Source organism: Eubalaena glacialis, chromosome 5 (assembly GCF_028564815.1).
Source record: "Eubalaena glacialis isolate mEubGla1 chromosome 5, mEubGla1.1.hap2.+ XY, whole genome shotgun sequence".
Taxonomy (NCBI): domain Eukaryota; kingdom Metazoa; phylum Chordata; class Mammalia; order Artiodactyla; family Balaenidae; genus Eubalaena; species Eubalaena glacialis.
In genome coordinates, this window is record NC_083720.1 from 210,825 (window position 1) to 230,088 (window position 19,264).

Consider the following 19,264-nt stretch of genomic DNA (forward strand, 5'->3'; position numbering starts at 1 on the left):
CTGGGAGTGATGGGGTCCCTGCGCAGCCCAGGCCCAGGTGTCCCACATCGGTCACACGTTAGCCCTCCAGGGGTCCTCCAGACAGAGACCCCAGGAGCCCCCAGGTCCCTCCAGGTGGGTCACGCATCCCCAGCCAGGTTCCTCAAATGGTGAGCTGGCCCTGGGATCGCGGATGGCAGCACCTCAGGAGCACCACGTGACGGAGGGTGTGTGCCCCTCGCCTTCCAGCCGCAGCAGGTGCTGTGTGGTTCAGAGATGTGCCCCTGAGGACCCCCACCCAGTGATTGCAGCTCATCCCAACCCCACCCAGACCTGGCCCCGGAGGCTCAGAAACCTTGGTCTCCAGGTATGAAACTGTGGGATCCCACCTGCCCACTTCATCTGCCCACTGGCCTCCTCCTGCTGCTCGGCCTGCAGGCCCACCCCCCCATCCCTTCCTGCCACCAACTCTGCACTTCCCCACCGCCAAGGACCAGGGCATCTTCTCCCTGACTATGTGGTGGCCGCCAACATCTGGCACCACCAACGGGCACCTGGGCCAGGTTCCCTCCCCAGACTCTGCCCCTGGGGCCATGGTGTAGCAGGAAGATCTGGCTGAGTGCTGGGCCCAGCCCAGCCCATATGGGCCATCCTCCATCCCAGAAATGTCATCCCCCTCTGAGGGCCAGGCAAGGAGCTCCCTGCCGTGGGGACAGGAGGGCTGGCCCCAGGGCTGGGGTCGGGGCCTGGGACGTCTCTGCCACCAAGGCGGGGAGGCAAGGGCAGACAGACATACTTGGGGAACGCTTGCTGACTGGCCACCAGGGTCATTCGCAGTAACTGTGTGCAAGTCTGGGAAAGGTACCCCTTCCTCTGGCTCCCGCAGTCCCCAGGCCCTTGACCCATGTGCAGGTCACCCCAGAGATGCACAGAATCCAGGAGAACACAGGCTCCAGGGTAGGGGGCAGGTGGGGAGGTGCCTGGAGGCTGGGGGCCTGTTGGGCCAGCAGGATGGGGGCGTCTGACTCACTGCTGGCTGCCAAAGCTCGCTCTGCAGTTGTCCAGTCCCCCGGGGAGCCCCGAGCCTGTCCTTGTAGGGAGTGGCAGCCAGAGTCTGAGCTGTCCTGGGGGACTGGGTAGGAGCTTAAGACGGACGACCTCAGCAGGGAGGGCACAGACCATTGCCTCAGGCAGACCCAGGCATGGTGAGTGTGCTGCGTGTACACACACGAGTGTGTCTGTACCTGATGTGCGTGTGGGACCGTGTGGATGGGTGTGTGTGCACGTGTCACGTGCATGAGTGTGTTTTGCCTGATGACGTGTGCATACAAGTTGAGTTTGTGCGCATGTGTGAGGGTCTGCGTGTGCTGGGGTTTGGGGGAGATCTGTGCCCTATGACAGCCCTGGTGACAGCCTGGGGCTGGAAGGTGGGGGTCCTGGCCTTCACCCTAGTGGGATCCCCAGAACAAGCCCTTCCACCTTCTGGCCGCCGGCACGGTTCATTTGCTCCCTGGTCCTCCTGGCTGGACTGCAGGCTGAGCAGGGCATAGTTCAGGGTGAACCCTGGGTGCTGTGCTCTGCCAGGGGCCCCCCAGGGGTCCCTCTGACCATGCCAAGCACCTGCAGCTGCCCCAGCCCAGGGACACGGGCTTGGGGCCCCCTGGAGCCCCAAAATGCCATGGTCCACCCATCCTCTGCATTAAGTCTCCCCAAATGCCTGGGTGCCCCCAAGGAGACCCTCGGGCAGGCTGGGGGACCCTGAGCCTTGGTGTTCTCATCTCAGGCCAGCAGGAAGACCAAGAAGAAGGAAGGGGGGGCCCTGCGGGCCCAGAGGGCATCATCCAATGTCTTCTCCAACTTTGAGCAGACCCAGATCCAGGAGTTCAAGGAGGTGAGGCCCTGCTCTTGTACCGGGAACCCCTCCACCCAGAAGCTCATGCCTGAGGGGTCCCCTGGGAAATGTAACGCAGGTGACAAGACCCTCGATCCAGAGCCAGGAAAGGGGGCACCTGCCCTCATTCGGGGCAGCCCAGTGAACCTGGCCTCGGTTCCAGGCGTTCACACTAATGGACCAGAACCGAGACGGCTTCATTGACAAGGAGGACCTGAAGGACACCTACGCCTCCCTGGGTATGTGCCCCAGGGGCAGAACTCCACCACAGCACCCCGACTCCCCCGCCCTCCGGCTCCCAGGAGTGTCCTCGCTCTGGTCCTCGGCCGTAAAGCCTGACCTGACTTCCCGTGGGCTCTGAGGAGGAGGTGGGCCTCTCCTGGGGAGAAATTCCCCTCTAGTTTGACCAGGGCTGGCAGAGGGCATCACGGGGTGGGTGGCACAACCCAAGCATGGGCGTCCCAGAGCGGGAGGCTGGGTAAAGAGCTCGAGGAAGGGGCTGATGCCTCTGCGCGGGGGAGGCTGGCACTCCCACCCCCAGGCGCGGTAAGGAGGCCCAGGAATGGAGCTGGCAGGGGACAGGGAGACCCACCTGTGCTCCTCCGAGGAGCCAAAGGCTCGTCCTTGGCAGGCGGCACGGCCCAGCCCGCGGCCCTCCCTCACTCCCCACCTGGGGACGGCTGTCCTCCTCCTGAGGCGGTCCTGCCCTTGGAGCCGGCCGGGGGGGGCAGGCTGGCTTCTACCTGGGGGGTGCCCGCCTTTTCTCCGGGCCCCCTCACACCCAGGTAACAGATCACAGGCCTTCTGGGCTCCTCTCCCCCACTCAGGCCACCTCCCGCGGCCGGGGCTTGAGGTTCTGCTGACCCTCAGAACCCGCAGCCACCACGCCTGGGCCACGGGTGCCTGCACTGGCTCACCTCTCTCTCTCCGGTCTCCCCATCTTCGTTCTGGGGTTGCCTGGAGAATGATGGAGGGGGGTGGCCCCGTGGGGCATCTGTACGGACCACAAGGCAGCCAGGGCGGGCAACACTCCTGCCCTGTGACCCCACCCCCCCCACCCCCGACGTCTGCAACAGGCACAACCAACGTCAAGGACGAGGAGCTGGACGCCATGCTCAAGGAGGCCTCGGGGCCCATCAACTTCACCGTGTTCCTGAACATGTTTGGGGAGAAGCTGAGCGGTGAGTGCCGGGCCAGCCCGCAGGTCTGCCAGCACAGTGTGTGCGCTTACTTGCTTCCAAGCACTTAGAGATCCACATGTCTCACATAAAAACCCAAATTTGCAGATCTCTGGAAAAGCCCCAGGACCTGGCATTCTGATGCCTGACAGATGTGGGTCCCTGTCAGCCCCCCAGGGTGGGTGAGCTGACAGCCCAGACGCAACTCTTTGCCCACTGACGGGGGCCTCTGTCCCTCACTGAGAACTCGCCCAGCTCTGGGCCTAGCGGGACCCAAGGGACCCCGACAACAGTACCCCTGGGGTGGGAGCTGGGGGTCTCCCAGGTGCTCAGAGTGGGAAGGCCATTCAGGGCACTGAGTGGGCAAGGGCATGGACCCCAAGACGCCCAAGACTCAAGGCCTCCTGTGGGCAGGCACGGATGCCGAGGAGACCATCCTCAACGCATTCAAGATCCTCGACTCGGACGGTAAAGGCAGTATCAACAAGGACTAGTAAGTGTGGCCGCAGGCGCCCGGGCATCACCAGGGTAGGAGGGGTGCCAACCCCCCCGCCCAGCTTTCAGGTCCTGATTGGCCTGCCCGGGATCCTGAGTCCCTCTGGGTAACCGAGGGCAGGATCAGCCCTACCCACCCAGGGCCAGTGGTCACTGCCATTCAGATCATCGCTGGGTCTTTAGCCCCTTTGGGGGCTACTTCAGCCAGGCACCGTGAACGGACCTATTCGGTGTGCCAGGCACTGGCCCCCAGGGATGTGGGGGTCAGGGAAGGCTCCCTGTGGGCGCCCCCCCCCCCCACCCCAGTGCCCAGGACTCACCCAGAGCCAGGCTCCCAAGAGGCACCTGCCCTGTGAACAGGTGGGATTGAAGGGGGGGCACCCCCCTCGGAGCAGCCCTGTCCCCCATGTGGGCCCGTCCCAGGGCTCCCCCGGGGCCACCCCTCCAGTTCAGGGCCATGCCTTCTCCAGGGCAGCCTAATTTGGCCCCTCCCTCCTGTCCTCAGCGTCAGGCGGCTGCTCATGTCCCAGGCCGACAAGATGACTGCTGAGGAGGTTTGTCCCCTCACCCCCACCCCACCTCCTCCCCCAAGGCCCTCTGTGAAGCCCAAGCATGGCTCTCGGGGCTCTGGGGGCTCAGGATGTGCCTGAGCCCCCGGAGGCTGCAGCCTTGGGGAGGGTGGGACGCCCGGGGTCCAGGAGGGGAGACACCTGCCCCGGCCCCAACCCTTGCTCTGCAGGGTCTCCCCCCACTTCCTTCCCCCCAAGCACAGAAACAAGACAGCCTGGAGTCCAGTTCCTGTAATTAATTCACCTGCTGGCTACGGCCTCAGGGACCCTCCCACTCCCTCCCACCCCTGCCTGGGCCTCACGACCCCCACCAAACTCTCAGGTTGACCAGATGTTCCAGTTCTCCACCATCGACGCTGCAGGCAACCTGGATTACAAGGCACTGAGCTACGTGCTCACCCACGGGGAGGAGAAGGAGTGAGGGGCACCCCTACCCCACTGGGCCGTGGCCAGTTCAATAAACGTGAACCCACAAACCAGCCTGCGAGTGTCTCTTTCGGGGGAAGAAGGTGTCCCCCTGGGGGTGGGAGTGTCCCCCTGGGGGCAGGAGGGTCTTAAGGGGGTGGGAGCGTCTGCCTGGGGCCCACCCTCTGCTTCCGGCCCAGCCTGGCCCCACCTGCTCTCCCCACCTGTGCTAGCGCCAGGCTGGGGGGCTGCTCGTTCAGGGGTCCGCAGAGGTTGAGCATGGCTCTGGGATAGGCTCCTTCAAGGAAGGCCTTCCCCACACCTGTCCACTCCAGACTCGGCCACGCTGGGGCTCTCAGAATCCCCAGCCCACTCAGCGCCCCCTCAGCCCGTGCCCCCAGGCCAGGCCAGCCTCCCCACACGCCGCCCCTGCCCCAGCCATCCTGGGTCTGGCCTGGCCGCTGGAGCGCCCCGCCCGGTCAGCGGCCTCTTGTCTACACAGCAGCAGCTCTCCTTGCTACATCCACAGGGAGTCCCCTGGGCCAGCCGCCTGTGTTCGAGGACCCCGGGCCCCCTGGATGCTGACACCGTCCCGGCCTCAGGTGTGACTGGTGCAGCCGAGGGGACCAGGGCCTGCCTCTCCTGGCCGCCCCTTCACGTCCCCAGGCCCTCTTCTCATCACACCAACTGCTCCCTGGCCTCTGGTCCTCTGCAGGGGCCCCATGACGTCTCGGAGGACTCCCAGGGGGAGGGAGGCAGAGCCAGGAGCACCGGCCCCAGGAGGGGCTGCTGGGGACGGGGGGCCGCGGCGGGGCCTCGGGGGGTGGCTGCCGAGGTTGCCGAGTGCACGTCCTCCTGGATGGAGGGGCTGGCATCGGCCTCGGCCTGCAGGCGCCGGTATGGGGTGTGGAGGAAGAGTACCACAAGGCAGCTGAAGAGGACGCACAGGTCGGCCATCAGCAGCGTGGACACTGGGGAGACGTGGCCCAGCTCTGCCGAGGCTCCCCAAGTGCCGGAGTGCCCACCCGGGTGCAGGGGACCCCGGACCCCACTAACCATGACCTCAGAGTGACCCCGGGGACAGATCCTGTCCCAGCCCCAAGAGGCCCTAAAGGTGGGTTCACAGCCATGAGCCCCAAGGTCACCGCACCAGGTCTGGGGACGTGGGCGTGCAACACGCCATCTCTCTGGTGGCCGACCCCACTCCCGTCTCTCTCACACTCTCTGTCTCTGTCTTTGTCTTTCTCACTCTCTGTCTCTCCCTGACTCTCTTTGATCTAATTTCAAAACCAGTCACGTAGGGATTAGAGGTTGAGCTCTCATAAGGGCCTCAGGGCTGCTCCCACCAGGCTGAGCCTGAGGTTCGGCCTGTTGCCCTCTGACCCCACCCCGACCCCCCAACCCCCGCCGTGGGTGCCCTGCACCCGCCCACCAAGGACAGCGGAAGTCGCCAAGAGGCCCATGGAGGGGAGATTCCCAGGGCTGGGTGGGGGCCGACCTGCCGGCTTGCGCGCTCGGAGCCCCACAGGCTGCGGCCCTCACCCTTCCAGTCTAGCGGGTCCTGGCCGTCCCGGCAGGTGGAGAAGGACGGCTCCACGCGGCGCACGGTCAGGGAGGTCAGCAGCGCCATGGTGAGCACACCCTCGGCCTGCCTGCACAGCCACGAGGCCCTCAGCCCTGCCCGGGGCACTGCTTGCTGCCCCGGCGCCCGTAGTCAGCCCGAGGGCAGGGCACTGCTCTGGTCACCATGGGCCCAGCGGCCAGCCCAGGCCAGCACATGGCAGGCACGCAGGTCACCTGCTGTGTGGCCTGGGGTGGGGTGAGGGGAGGGTCTCCGGGTCCCCAGGGAAGCGTTGGGGGATGGGCACTCACCCCAGCACGAGGACCAGGCCCGCGCCCGCAGCCTTGCCCACAGGGAAGGACCACTCGACAGCCAGCTCCATGGCGACAGGCGCCGCTGAGAAGCAAAGAGCCCAAGCAGCGAGCAGATGGCGGCCAGCGCGATGGTCTGTCCCCCCAGCTGGGAAACCTGGGGGCAGCGAGCCGCACAGACGGATGGGGCAGGAGTCAGACGTGCCACAGCCCTAGATGCCCAGACCCAGCCAGGCCCTGCACCGGGGGGTCGGGGCAGTGCCCAGCGTCGGAGAGGCCATGGAGCCTGTCCCACGCAGGGACCACCCCAACGAGCAGTGCCTGGGCTGGAGTGCGTCTGGATGTCCGTTACGGCCGACCTGCCGACTCCCCCACCCCGAGGCACCCCACTTTGACTCCTGCAAGGTGGTCTCGGCTCAGAGGACTCTCACCAGGGCAAAGGCCACGCAGACCAGAGATGTCAGGCAGAGGCCGATCTTGACAGCTCCAGCGAAATGCTTGGTCCGGTCCACGTACAGGCCAAGAGCCAGCGCCCCCAAGACCCCAAACGCAATGAAGAGAGCCCCGCAGAGGCCTGCAAATTCCTGGAGGAGGAGAGGAGGCGGGGGCACCCTTTCATCTGGGCTCCAGGAGGAGGCCCTCATCCTTAGGATGTACGCCGTCACCGGGGAGCCCACGGCAGGGTCACTGAACGGAGCCTGAGGCCCAGGCAGGATGACACGGAAGGCTCGGCTGCACCGTTGGCTGGGGGAGAGGTGTCCTCCCCTGGAGGTGCCATTTCCCTGCGTTACCCCCACCCAGGAACTCAACAATTGCTAGAGAAAGGGCCTGGCTACTGCAGACACCCCTCAGTGCCAATCACCCCTGAAAAACTGGGAACACGAGGGGCCCGAACCCCACACCCAGGGCTGGTGCAGACAGTGGAGGGCACGGCCAGAGATGCTATGAGCAGAGCAAGGCCCTCTCCTCTGCATCTCCACTTTCAGAGGGTCCCACAGGGCTGGGGTGGGTGGGGCATGGGGGAAAGTGCCACACAAAATCCCAGTGGAACACACTTGGGCTCTGCCAGCACCCCGTCCCCACGGCCACCACCCCACTGTCTGCAGACACAAATTTTCACACAGCATCTCAGTAGCGCCCACATCACCCCGTCCAGGTGTGGAAACCCAGCGCCTGGGGAGGTCGTGGGCCATTCCACGGCCACCAGCGGGAGAGCGGCGGCGGAAGAGAGCCTGTGGGGTAACAGGCCCCCAAAGCTCCGTCCTGCCGCGGGGCCCCCAGGGCGGGGCCGGCACCCATGCTGGAGTAGCCGTTCACGCAGAGGATCTGCTCCAGGAGGGACGAGAAGCTGGAGAAGATGCCAATGCTGCCCCCAAAGCACACGGCCAGGATGATGTAGGGCTCGTTCCTTGCGAGCTAAAGGGGAGGGGCTGCTCAGTCCAGGAGCTCCAGCAGCACAGCCAGAGGCTCCGCGGGGCAGCCCCGCCCCCTTCCCCTCCTGGCCTCCCCCAGCACACACCGCACTGACCAGCTCCAGCCCGGCTAGGAACTTCTGCGAGGTGGAGTGGACAGCCCCCGCGGAGGGCGGGGCGGGGGGCGTGCTCTCCCAGACGCACTCAGCGGCCAGCAGGGATGATGTAGATGCCCAGCTGCGGGGAGGGTACGCACGAGTGCACTCGCGTGTGTGTGCAGGCACAGGCACAGGCCCTCGAGGATGCGTGCACACGCGTGTGGGTGCCTCATGCCCGCTGCTCCAGGCTCCTTGCCGGCTACCCCCACAGGTCATCCCCAGGTGGACGTCGGCAAGCACCAGGGTTGTGCTGGGCCTGCTCTGCTTTGTTGCATGTGGAAACCCAGCTTTCAAGATATGTCTGCAACCCAAAGGTGACTGCGACAGTCTCAGCTCAGCTCAGCCCTCTCCGGAAGCTCCATCCAGCGGCCACCTGGAACCCCCCTCCCACCTCTGTGAACGACCCCAACACTCGGCCAGCTGGAAGCCCCTTCTCACCTCGGCGCACCTCCAAACCCCCAGCCCTGAGCCTGCCCCACTGCCCCACCCGATCAAAGCCCTGGTTCTCTCCCTGGACACTCTGGGCACACCCTTGGCTCTCCGAGTCTTTCTGGACCAGATGGAGTCACTCTCCCCTCAGACGCCCCCCCAGGTGTCCATCACGCCAATGCTTGCCACCTGCGCTGACCCTTCCCGACACCCTCCCCTTGCTCGGCGGACACACTGGCCTCTGGCTGCAGGCCCCGCCCCTCGGCCTCGTGCCCACCTCAGAGTCTCCTGGCCCCTCATCTCCCTCCCTTGCCCCCCACAAACGCCTCCTCCTGCTCCAGCCAGCCTCTCGCCCCTCCGGAGCTGTCTCCCCGCCAAGGAAACCGCCAAACATCCGGGTCCCTGGAGTTGTGCCTGATGCTGGGAAGGTGCCCAGTACTTGCACATGAGGAGACCCCACGTGCATGGAGTGCGACCCATGTGTGACCGCAGAAGGTGGCAAGTGCACACTCACACAGACAGGTGTGGACACACGAGCCCACCACTACGGCACTTGAGCACACACGCACTAGCACACAGCCCATAAACATACACACACACATGCAAACACGTAGCCATTCATGCACACCGACACACTCCACACCATACATACGGGTGCACACACATGCACACAAACACACATGCACATGAGCATGCATGCACACACACCGCACACACACACACTCACGTGCGTGCACTCCTGAGCTCCCTCACCATCAAGGGGATGTCCTCCTCCTTCTTCACCAGGGTGGGAGACAGCAGGTTGGCCACCAGGATGCCCAGGGGGTTTGCTGAATGGACGGGGACATGTGTCAGCTCAGAGTGGCAGGCTGGTCCCCAGCCCCCAGGAGGAGTCCCCACCCTCCAAGAGCGGGGAGCGCAGAGGTGCCGGACCACGCACTAAGCCAGCGGGGATGTCGGCCTCACCCCCGGGACTCACACACGGTGCCAATCGTGTTGGCTGTGGCCCTCTGGCGCTCGGGAAACCACAAGGCGGGCAGCTTGGCTGGAGAGATGACCAGGGTCTGGGCGAGGGCACAGAGGCTTTGCCCACCCATGAGGAAAGCAAATGGGTCCTGGCTGCTGGTGATCATGCAGGGCTGGGAGCGGATCACGCTACCCACAAAGTTCAGCCACGCACATAGGATGGTCTGCAGAGCTGGGGTCAGAAGAGCTGCCCACCAGCCCAGACTACCCCCTGCAGCACCCCAACCTCCACCCACCATGCAATGACTGGGGACCCGGATCTAGGGAGGGGGTGATGGCTCTCGAGCCCGCACTCGGGGACCCCGCCCCCCAGCCACGTGGATGCGTAGTTTGCCCAGATGGGCCAGGCAGAGGAGCACACTGGGGGCCACTCAGCGGACACTCAGTGCCTGTGGGGGACAGCCAGGTGGACAAGGGCTTACTGCAGGAGGGAGGGGGAGGCAGGCCTGGCTTGGCCCTGAGATGAAGGTGTCGCAAAACAAGCCCGTGAGCACTCCAACTCCGGGGACCCAGCAACGCAGGAGCTCGCCCCGGGCCACGCCCCCCACAGTGGAGGCTACGAGATCCAGGCTTCCTAACCCAAACAGAGCTCTGATCACAAAGCCTCACACGACTCCGAGCTTAGGCGACAGCTGCCTTTCCTTCCCTTTTTTCAGGACAGAGCCGGGCGCAGATCTCCCAGGTTTAGGAAGAGCTCCATGCAGGCCCAGCGGCTTCCTGCCCGGCCTGATCCAGCGGCGAGAAAGCCTGGTGTCTGGTCGCCACACCTGCCCTGCTGAGCAGCCAAGCTCATCCCTTGCCAGCCTCGCCCCATCCTCGTTCCTCCCCAGAGCTTGTGGCCGGAGGGGCAGAGACAGGTCTAAAACACACACAGCGACGTGGGGACAACTGTTTGCCCCCATTGCACAACATTTCCCTTCCACCCGTTCCCAGCCTGCCAGGTGCCCCCGCACGTCCTTTGAGAACGCTGGCGGCCGCCCCACACGCTGGCTCTCACCCAGACCCACTCCGGGGCCACCCAGACCTCACTCCAAGCACAGCCCCACCTGCCCTTCACACTGCCCCTCAGAACCCGAGGGCCCTGCTCATCTGGCTGCAAAGGGCGTAAGCAAGGGGCCACGTGGACTTGGCCGGGGAACACCTGATGGTCCCTGCTCCCTGTGGTGACCACGCAGGGATCATGACAATTCCGGGTGCGATTCCTGTTTGCTCCGTAGTGACTTGTGAACGAGAGAAGTGCAGTGGGACGCCTCGGTGTCCAAGGACCTTCTCAGGGCCGCCCGATGCCTGCCCACCCCCAGACTCATCAGAGCAGCTCAGGGGGCTGGGGAAGACCGCTGCTCTGCATTCTCAGACCAATGCACCCAAACCCAGTTCTGGCTTCACAGCGTCTAGACACAGGGACGTGGTGAGTCCTGCAGAGAAAAGAGGCTTCTGGAGTCCCGGCAGACCCCAGGCCCAGGCAGCAGAGGCCACCTGTCCCAGCATGGGGCTAGCCAGCAAGGAGAGGAGGGAAAAGGCCCCAAGAAGTTTGGAATGACATCCAAGAGGGGCTGCCGCCCGAGAACTTCTCCGAGGCGGTGTCTTCCTGCCTCGCCTGCCGCCCCTCCTCCTCTCGGTCTCTGCTTCTGACTGTCCCTCGGCCGCTTGGCACCTCCCTGAGCTGTGGGTCCCGCTGCCACCTGCAGCTCTGCATTACGTGATTGTGGCCACCCAAGGCTGCCCAACCAGTCCCTGGGATCCTGAGGGAGGCCAAGCGATGTTCCTTCGGCAGACGTGGCAGCACAGGGGAGGGGAGCCCAGGGAGCCGGTGGGGGCAGCACTGCAGCCTGATCCCCAGGGAAGGCGGCCACGCGGGGTCAGCTTTGGGAAGGGCGTGCAGATAGATGCCTACCCAGGGCACACGAGGGTGGCCCGGGCCAGGGCTGGAAGGGAGGAGAGAGGTCCACCGGCTGAGCCCGGCAGGCAGCGTGTGATGGGCTGGGCGGAGCAACTGGGGCCTCAGGGGTGAGTCTGGGGGAGAAGCAGGCAGGGAGAGATGGCTCCCTGGAACTGGCAGACCTGGTTCTCACTGCCTGCTTCTCTGGTCTCGGGGGCTGTGATGATGAACATAGTCCCAGACAGCAGTGGGGACAGTTCTAGAACAGGTGACGGGTCACTGCAGACCCCAGCTGGGTAGCTATGAAGAGAACGGTTGGGCAGGTAAGGAAGGCCTCCTGTGAGGGACCTTGGAACTGAGTCAGAAACCCAAGGAGGGCGTCCAGGGCACAGGTAAGGGGGTGGGGAGGGCAAGAACCAGAGCCAGATGCGAAGGCCTGTGCCAGGGGTTGTGCTTTGCAGAAGGGAGGCGGGGACCACTTGAGGAGACCTTCTTGGCTGTGGACAGGGACCCCCTCCTGTGGCAGGAGAGGGATCCTTTCCAAACCAGCGAGGGTCACAGGACCCATGCGCAGTCACCGCGAGGGCAGACACAAGCCCCGTTCTCCCTGCTCAGCCTCGGCCAGGGAAGGGGCTCTCCGTCCCTGTCCCACCCTGAGGTCGCCGGCGGCCCCGCCCCCGCGCTCCCGCCGTCCCGCAGATCCCGAGAGGTTGGAGGGCCGGTCCTAGACCGGCCGCACCCGGGTTCTCACTGTCCGATTCTCCGGAGAGGCGGGCGCCCGGCGAGCACCGGGACACTGGCGGGTGCGAGGGGCGCGACAGTCGGGGCTCAGCGGGGTCCCGGCCTCGGCTCGCGCCCCCGCCCCAGCCCCCCGAGCCCCGAGCCCCGAGCCCCGTTCCGTGGCGTTGGAGCAGCTGAGCCGGCTGGGCACCGGCAGGAAGACCCAGCGGGGCGCGTAGGTGCCCAGCACGCTCCGGGCGGGAGTCGCGGCGGCCCCAGGCCAGGCCACCGCCGGCCCCGCCATCGCCGCCGCGCCCCGGGTCCCGGCTTTTGGAGCCGCGCGTGGACTGGGACCGCCCTCGGAGGTGGGGTCGGTCAGTCCCCGCCCGGCGGAAAAGGGACGAATTAAGAAGCTGGATCTTCCCCCGTCGGCCGGGACAGAAAGCCGCAGAAACAAGAACAAGGTCCCCTCGCAGGCGCGGCCTGTGTGTGGTCCCTGCGGTGGAGGCGCCCACGCGGCGGGGGCAGGACAGGGCGCCGGGAAGTCACCGCCCCGCAGGAGGCCCGCACTTCCTGAAAGGGGTTGTGGAAAGATCCTTCCGCCCGCGCCCCCCCCACCCCCCCACCCCCGCCAATTCCTGAGGTCCAAACAAGTCACAAGGAGCAGCAGGAGGCCAGCCTGGAAGAGGAGGCTGGGGTCAGTTTGCAAAGCGCCTCGAATCCGTACTAGTCATTAGACTCAGCCCCGTAGGGCAGCAGGACCTAGGGAGAGCGGGCAGAGGTGGTCCTGGCAGAGGAAGGAGGGCGGGGCCACCTGTCCTCCTACGGGGGAAAGGGCTGTGCCAGAGCACGGGACCTTCGCCCAGGGAGGGGGCAGGCAGCCTCTCCCACCCGGTTATTATCTGCAGTTTACAGCTGAGAAAACAGCTGGGGCAGAGCTAGGAGATGTAGGTTTCTGTGCGCAGGAAGGCAGGGAGGAGGGAGGTACCACCTTGTTCCTCTTCCACAAGAGCTCCCCTGTGGGCGCAGGAAGTCTCTTGCCCAGCTTCCTCCCTCCCCCGAGGTCCACCTTGGGCATCTCTCCATGACTCCGCTAGTATTACTCCCGCTGAGGTCACCTGTGTAGCCCCCTGTGTGGGGCTGGCGTAAGTGGACATGGTGCTGGCCTTGGGCTCTCCTTCCTCTCCACCTCTCTGATGTTCCTGCTCTGCTGTGGGACTGCCCCCCCATCCAGAGGGCTCTTACATGGAGTAGGCAGCACAGAACAATCAATCACATTTCTATACACCAACTCTGAACGCGTGGAAACCAAAATTAAAGACACATACCATTTACAATTATGTCAAAGAAATTTAAATACTTGGGTGTAAACAGCAAAGTGTACACAGGACTTGTATGCTAAAAATTATGCAACAGTAATGAAAGAAACCAATAAAGACCTAAAAGATGGAGAGAGAGACCATTCTCACGGATCAGAGAACTCAGCATGGTGAAGATGTCAAGTCTTCTCAGACTGATCCGCAGGTGTAACACAACTCTTATCAAAGGGTTATTGTAGACATAGACTGGGAGAAAACATTTGCAAACCATGTACCCAACAAAGGACTGGCATCCAGAGTATATAAAGAGCCCTCAAAACTCAACAGTAAAAAAAAAAAAAAAAAGTCCAATTAGAAAATGGGCAAAAGCCGTCAAGGGACATGTGTCTGTATCTTGACTGTGGCATGGATACACGGACCCACACACGTGATACACTCATGTCAGGTACACACACACATACACACACAGTGAATGCAAGTGAAACTGGAGAAATCTTAAAAAGATCGTGGATTATATCAGCAACTGTGTTATGGCTGTGATAGAGTACATCTGTGTTTTGCAAGATGTTACTCTTGGGGGAAACTGGGCAAAGTGTACAAGGAATCTTGGTATTATTTCTTACAACTGCATTTAAACCTATAATTATCTCAAAATAAGAAGCTTAATTTTTAAAACTTACATAATGTGGAAAGTACATTCATTTGGAAACAATGACTTTTTCTACTCACATTTAATGAAAGAGTTTTGTTTAAATTCTGGACAACTATCTTTACTGTAAGCATCTACACTGTTCAGGTTTTGACTCAAGCTGTACCAGCATCCACACAAGTGTCTCTCTGCACCTGGAATCCATGTGCATATCTCTGGAACCATCACATCTTGGAGATACATACCCTTTAGTGATCTCCGCACAAAACCCACCTTGCATCTTACTTTCGAAAATCATCTTTAAAGGCTTGTTTAAAATAACATACAACGCACACAATTATGACTAAATCTGTGTTTCAATTTCTTTTTTTCCTTTTTTCTTAACCAAATATAGACTCCGATCAGCATCCCACACTACCATGAACAGAAGCTTTTTCGGGCTGATGTGTCCTCCTTAAACTGTCTCCTGCTCGTGATTAGGCAACTGAGGGGCGTCTCTTTGCCAAGATTGGAGCAAAGGCAACACGTCTTTGCTGAGGATAATATCGGGGAAGAAAGCTCACCTTCCAAGAGGAGTTGCCTCATCCCGTTTGTTTGGTGTTTACTTGGTTTTTATCTTCTCCCCTCAGGAGAATACCAGCTACGTGGGGGCAGGAATCAGTCTGTCCACACTGGAATCCCTGGAGCAGGATGGGGCCGGCATGCGGTTGTGGCTGAGAGGGGACTGTGTGGGGTTGGTGGGGTGGGTGCGCTTTCTGCCTTGTGCCCCCCTCCGTAGCCCCTGCGTCTCCAGGCCCCGGCCTGCCTGGCAGGTTCTCGGAGGGGGCCCACTTCCCCAGAGCGCACCCCTGGGGCAGAGCCCGCCAGACTGTCTGGTCCCGAAGCACAGTGTCCCCTCCCAGAGTCTAAGCCTTTACTGCTTCCCTCGGTTCCCAGCTACTGAAGGCCACACACCCCAATACCACCCTGACAGGGAAGTGAGTAAGCAAATCAGTATCTGGATTCTCTGGCTGCATCAAAATGACAGTGACTTCATCCTTTTCCGTGTGGGAGGCCGAGCAGGGAATCTGTCCACTGAAAACACTTGACAAACCTGCACTGGACCGTGAGCCTATTTACTTAAACAAAGGAACGCTCTGGCCACCTTGGCCTGTGTGCAGTTGGCTCTCCCAGAGAGAAGCCCTTAGGGTGGCCGCTCCCCACTACCCACGTCTGCCCCTCTGTCTTCCCCCAGCATAGCTGGGGAAGGTCAGCACGGGCTTACATACACCCCAAGGTCCTGGCAACAAGTATCTGGGACCCAGCTTGCTGCCCCTTCCCACCGGGGAGCCTGTGGCCCCATCCACCCACACTTTTCAGAACCATTCAGCCTGTTGAAGAAGTAGGAGCTTCTTGTGTGTGTGTGTGTGTGTGTGTGTGTGTGTATACAGAAGATGGACAACTTTTTGTATGTGCATGATGTGAGGTCGTATTGTTGGGGCGGGGAGAAAGAGAGAGAGGGAGGGAGAGAGGGGGAGGGGGAGGGGGGAGGGAAGGGGGAGAGGGGAGGGGGAGAGGGGAGGGGGAGAGGGGAGGGGAGCGAGGGGGAGGGGAGAGGGGAGGGGGAGGGAGGGAGGGGAGAGAGAGAGAGAGGGAGGGAGAGAGGGAGGTGGGTACGCAACGTCGTGCATGGCCTGATGTCCATCTATTTCGTGTGTCTGTTATGAGATGGGTATCCAGTGTGTGTGCGCAGTGTGTTATGTAAGGCTGTGTGGCTAGTGGTTAGTGAGGTATGTGTGGTGTGAGATGGGTTTTGTCTTTTGTGTGTATATATGGGGTAGAAAGTTTACCTAATTTTTCTGCCTGAATGGAAAAAATGGGCATCACGTTCTTTGGCGTAAAATGTGTGTTAGGTCAGAAACCGTGAAGGGGCTGAGACTGCTCTCTCTGCAGCTAACAAGGTGACCCAGCACAGTCTCCCCCGTGTGCGTCTGCGGGATCGCGACCCCCGGGTCAGAGGCAGAGTGTTGGTTCCTTGCAGCCGCGGCAATGCCCCTGACCAGCTCCTCCACCTCGTCTCCACGGGCATGCAGGTGGCACCCGCACCCACAGAGGGGTGTGTTTCAGAAGAACCCTGAAATTAGGAAACTCTGATCTTATACAGGACTGCTGGGGACCTCCCCATCCTGCCTTCCAGAGAGAGAAACCTTCCTTTACTCTGAAATGTAAGCAAATCTTCTCCCAGTGGGGACATTCCTGTCTGCCCTGGAATGTCTCTGAGACAAACCTTCTTGATTTGGCTGTAAACGACCTTGCTCTGAGAGCCTGGACCTCGCAGAAACAGAGACGTGAGATTTCATGGAGAACTGCTTCCCAACAGCATCTATTGCTTAAAAATACTTCAAGATGGGTGTCTAGGGCTTCCCTGGTGGCACAGTGGTTGAGAGTCTGCCTGCCAATGCAGGGGACACGGGTTCGAGCCCTGGTCTGGGAAGATCCCACATGCCGCGGAGCAACTAGGCCCGTGAGCCACAATTGCTGAGCCTGCGCGTCTGGAGCCTGTGCTCCGCAACAAGAGAGGCCGCGACAGTGAGAGGCCCGCGCACCGCGATGAAGAGTGGCCCCCGCTCGCCGCAACTAGAGAAAGCCCTCGCACACAAACGAAGACCCAACACAGCCATAAATAACTAAATAAATAAATAATTTTTTTAAAAATCTAAAAAAAAAAAAAAAAAGGATGGGTGTCTAATTTTCTATGTGTGGATATGGCGTGATAAATCTTTTAGCATGGTGTTCTGAGCTGGAAAAATATGGTGTGTGTGTGTGTGTGTGTGTGTGTGTGTGTGTGACATGAGTGACTAATTTATTTGTTTAAAATGTGAGGTGGGTGTCTAGCTTTTTTCTCTATATGGCTGAAATTAGTATCTCATTTTTCTGTCTACTGTGTGGCATGATATTTGGTGTATGGTATGAGATAGTTACCAAATTTTCTGGTATACATTGGAAATAGGTATCTATTTGTCTGTGTGCTGTAAGTTGAATATCTACTATTTTGTATATGATATGAAATTGATATCTCATTTTTTGTATGTATGGTGCGAGAGGGTATCTAATTTTTCATATATGTGTTTTTGAGATGGATATCTGTTTTGTGTATTGTGTGAGATGGTCATTTATGTATATCTTTGTGTGTATTCATGGTGTGAGTTATCTAATTTTATTTTTACCATGGAGATAAACATGTAGCACTTTCATTTTCATCAGTTCTAAATATTTTGTACTTTCCTTTGTAATTCTCTTTTTTAAATAACAGCTTTATTGAGATATAATCCTCATGTCATATAATTCACCCATTTAATGTGTAAATTCAGTCGATTTGAGTATATTTGCATATATATGCAGCCGTCGCTATGATCAATTCTAGAGCACTTTCTCACCCCCAAAAGAAGCCCTGTCCTCATTAGCAGGCTCCCCCGAGTCCCCCCCAGCATTCCAGCCCCTGGCAGTCACTAATCTGCCTTCTGTCTCTTCAATTGGCCGATTCTAGGCATTTCATGTAAGTAGAATCATAATATGTGGTCTTTTGTGACTGTCTTCTTTCACTGAGCATAACGTTTTCAAGGTTCATCCATGTTTATGCATGTGTTAGTTACTTCCTTTCTTTTTCTTGCCAAATAATATTTCATTGTATGGATGGACCACATTTTGTTTATCCATTCATCAGTTGATGGACATTAGGTTATTGCCATCTTGGGGCTGTTATCAATAATGCTGCTATGGACATTTAGCATGCCAGTTTGGGGCAGACATTTGCTTTCGTTTCTCTTGGGTCTGTAGGTGTGGAACTGCTGGGTCATATGCTAACTTCACATTTAATTTTTTCTGAGGAACTGCCAGACTCTTCCAAAGCAGCTGCACCATTTTACATTCCCACCAACAATGCCTGAGGAGTCCAATTTATCTCCGTCCTTGGCAACATTTGTTTTTGCCTGTCTTTTTGATTCTAGTCATCCTAGTGGGTGTGAAGTGGTATCTTGTGGTTTTGATTTGCATTTCCCTGATGGCTAATGATGTTGAACATCTTTTCATGTGCTTATTGGCCATTTGTGCATCTTCTTTAGAGAAATATCTATTCAGATAATTTGTTCATTTTAAAAATTTATTTATTTATTTATTTTTGGCTGTGTTAGGTCTTCGTTGCTGCGTGTGGGCTTTCTCTAGTTGCGGCGAGTGGGGGCTACTCTTCCTTGCGATGCACGGGCTTCTCATCGCGGTGGCTTCTCTTGTTGCAGAGCACGGGCTCTAGGCGCACGGGCTTCAGTAGTTGTGGCACACGGGCTCAGTATTTGTGGCTCACGGGCTCTAGAGCACAGGCTCAGTAGTTGTGGCGCACGGGCTTAGTTGCTCTGTGGCATGTGGGATCTTCCCGGACCAGGGATTGAACCCATGTCCCCTGCATTGGCAGGCGGACTCTTAACCACTGCGCCACCAGGGAAGTCCCAATTTGTTCATTTTTTGATTGAGTGTTTGTCTTTCTATTGTTGAGTTATAAAGGTTTATGTGTTGTTTGTATTCTTACATATTTTATGTGTTCTAGGTACGAAGCTCTTATCAGATATATGATTTGCAAAAGTTTCCTCCCATTCCTCGAGCTGTCTCTTCACTTTCTTGATGGCGTCCTTTGAATGTGTATGTTTTTTGTTTTGATGATATTCAATTTATCCATTTTTCCTTTTGTTGCTTGTACCTGTGGTATCATGTCTAAGAAACAATGCCTAATCCAAGATTTATACCTGTGTTTTCTTCTAAGAGTTTAAAAGTTTGAGCTCTTACATTTAGGCCTTTGGTGCATTTGAGTTAATTTTTGTATACGGTGTGTGGTAGGAGTCCAATTTCATTCTTTTGCACATGAATATTCAGTTTTCCATTTCTTGAAAATACTATGCTTTCTCCATTGACTTGTCTTGGCATCGTTCTTGAAAATCAGTTGATCATAAATGTGAGGGCTTATTTCTGGACTCTCAACTCTAATCCATTGATCTGTATGTCTGTCCTTATACCAGTACCACACTGTCTTGTTCACTGTAGCTTTATAGTAAATTTTGAAATCAGGAAATGGGAGTTCTCCAGCTTTGTTCTTCTTTTCTTTTCTAATTTTCATATATATATTTTTTGGTTGCATTGGGTCTTTGTTGCTTTCTCTAGTTGCGGCGAGTGGGGGCTACTCTTTGCTGCGGTGCGCGGGCTTCTCATTGCTGTGGCTTCTCTTGTTGCGGAGCATGGGCTCTAGGCACACGGGCTTCA

General features: G+C 59.0%; 2 protein-coding genes across 2 annotated transcripts; one reads left to right on the forward strand and one right to left on the reverse strand.

Moving 5' to 3' along the window:
- Window positions 1–172: 172 nt before the first annotated feature.
- MYL5 (myosin light chain 5) lies at window positions 173–4,533 on the forward strand. Its single transcript, XM_061191797.1, has 7 exons — window positions 173–346; window positions 1,763–1,870; window positions 2,034–2,109; window positions 2,947–3,051; window positions 3,463–3,541; window positions 4,049–4,097; window positions 4,435–4,533. The coding sequence occupies exons 1-7, from the start codon at window positions 173–175 to the stop codon at window positions 4,531–4,533; spliced, it is 690 nt and encodes a 229-aa protein (XP_061047780.1).
- A 133-nt stretch (window positions 4,534–4,666) lies between these two features.
- Window positions 4,667–13,170, reverse strand: SLC49A3 (solute carrier family 49 member 3). The gene is given in 14 exon segments (XM_061191798.1): window positions 4,667–4,978; window positions 5,202–5,488; window positions 6,060–6,169; window positions 6,390–6,483; window positions 6,486–6,546; window positions 6,821–6,963; window positions 7,679–7,805; window positions 7,918–8,011; window positions 8,013–8,038; window positions 9,142–9,218; window positions 9,368–9,586; window positions 11,309–11,339; window positions 12,045–12,586; window positions 13,083–13,170. Coding segments are annotated over 14 exon segments (2,211 nt in total).
- Between the last annotated feature and the right edge of the window lie 6,094 nt (window positions 13,171–19,264).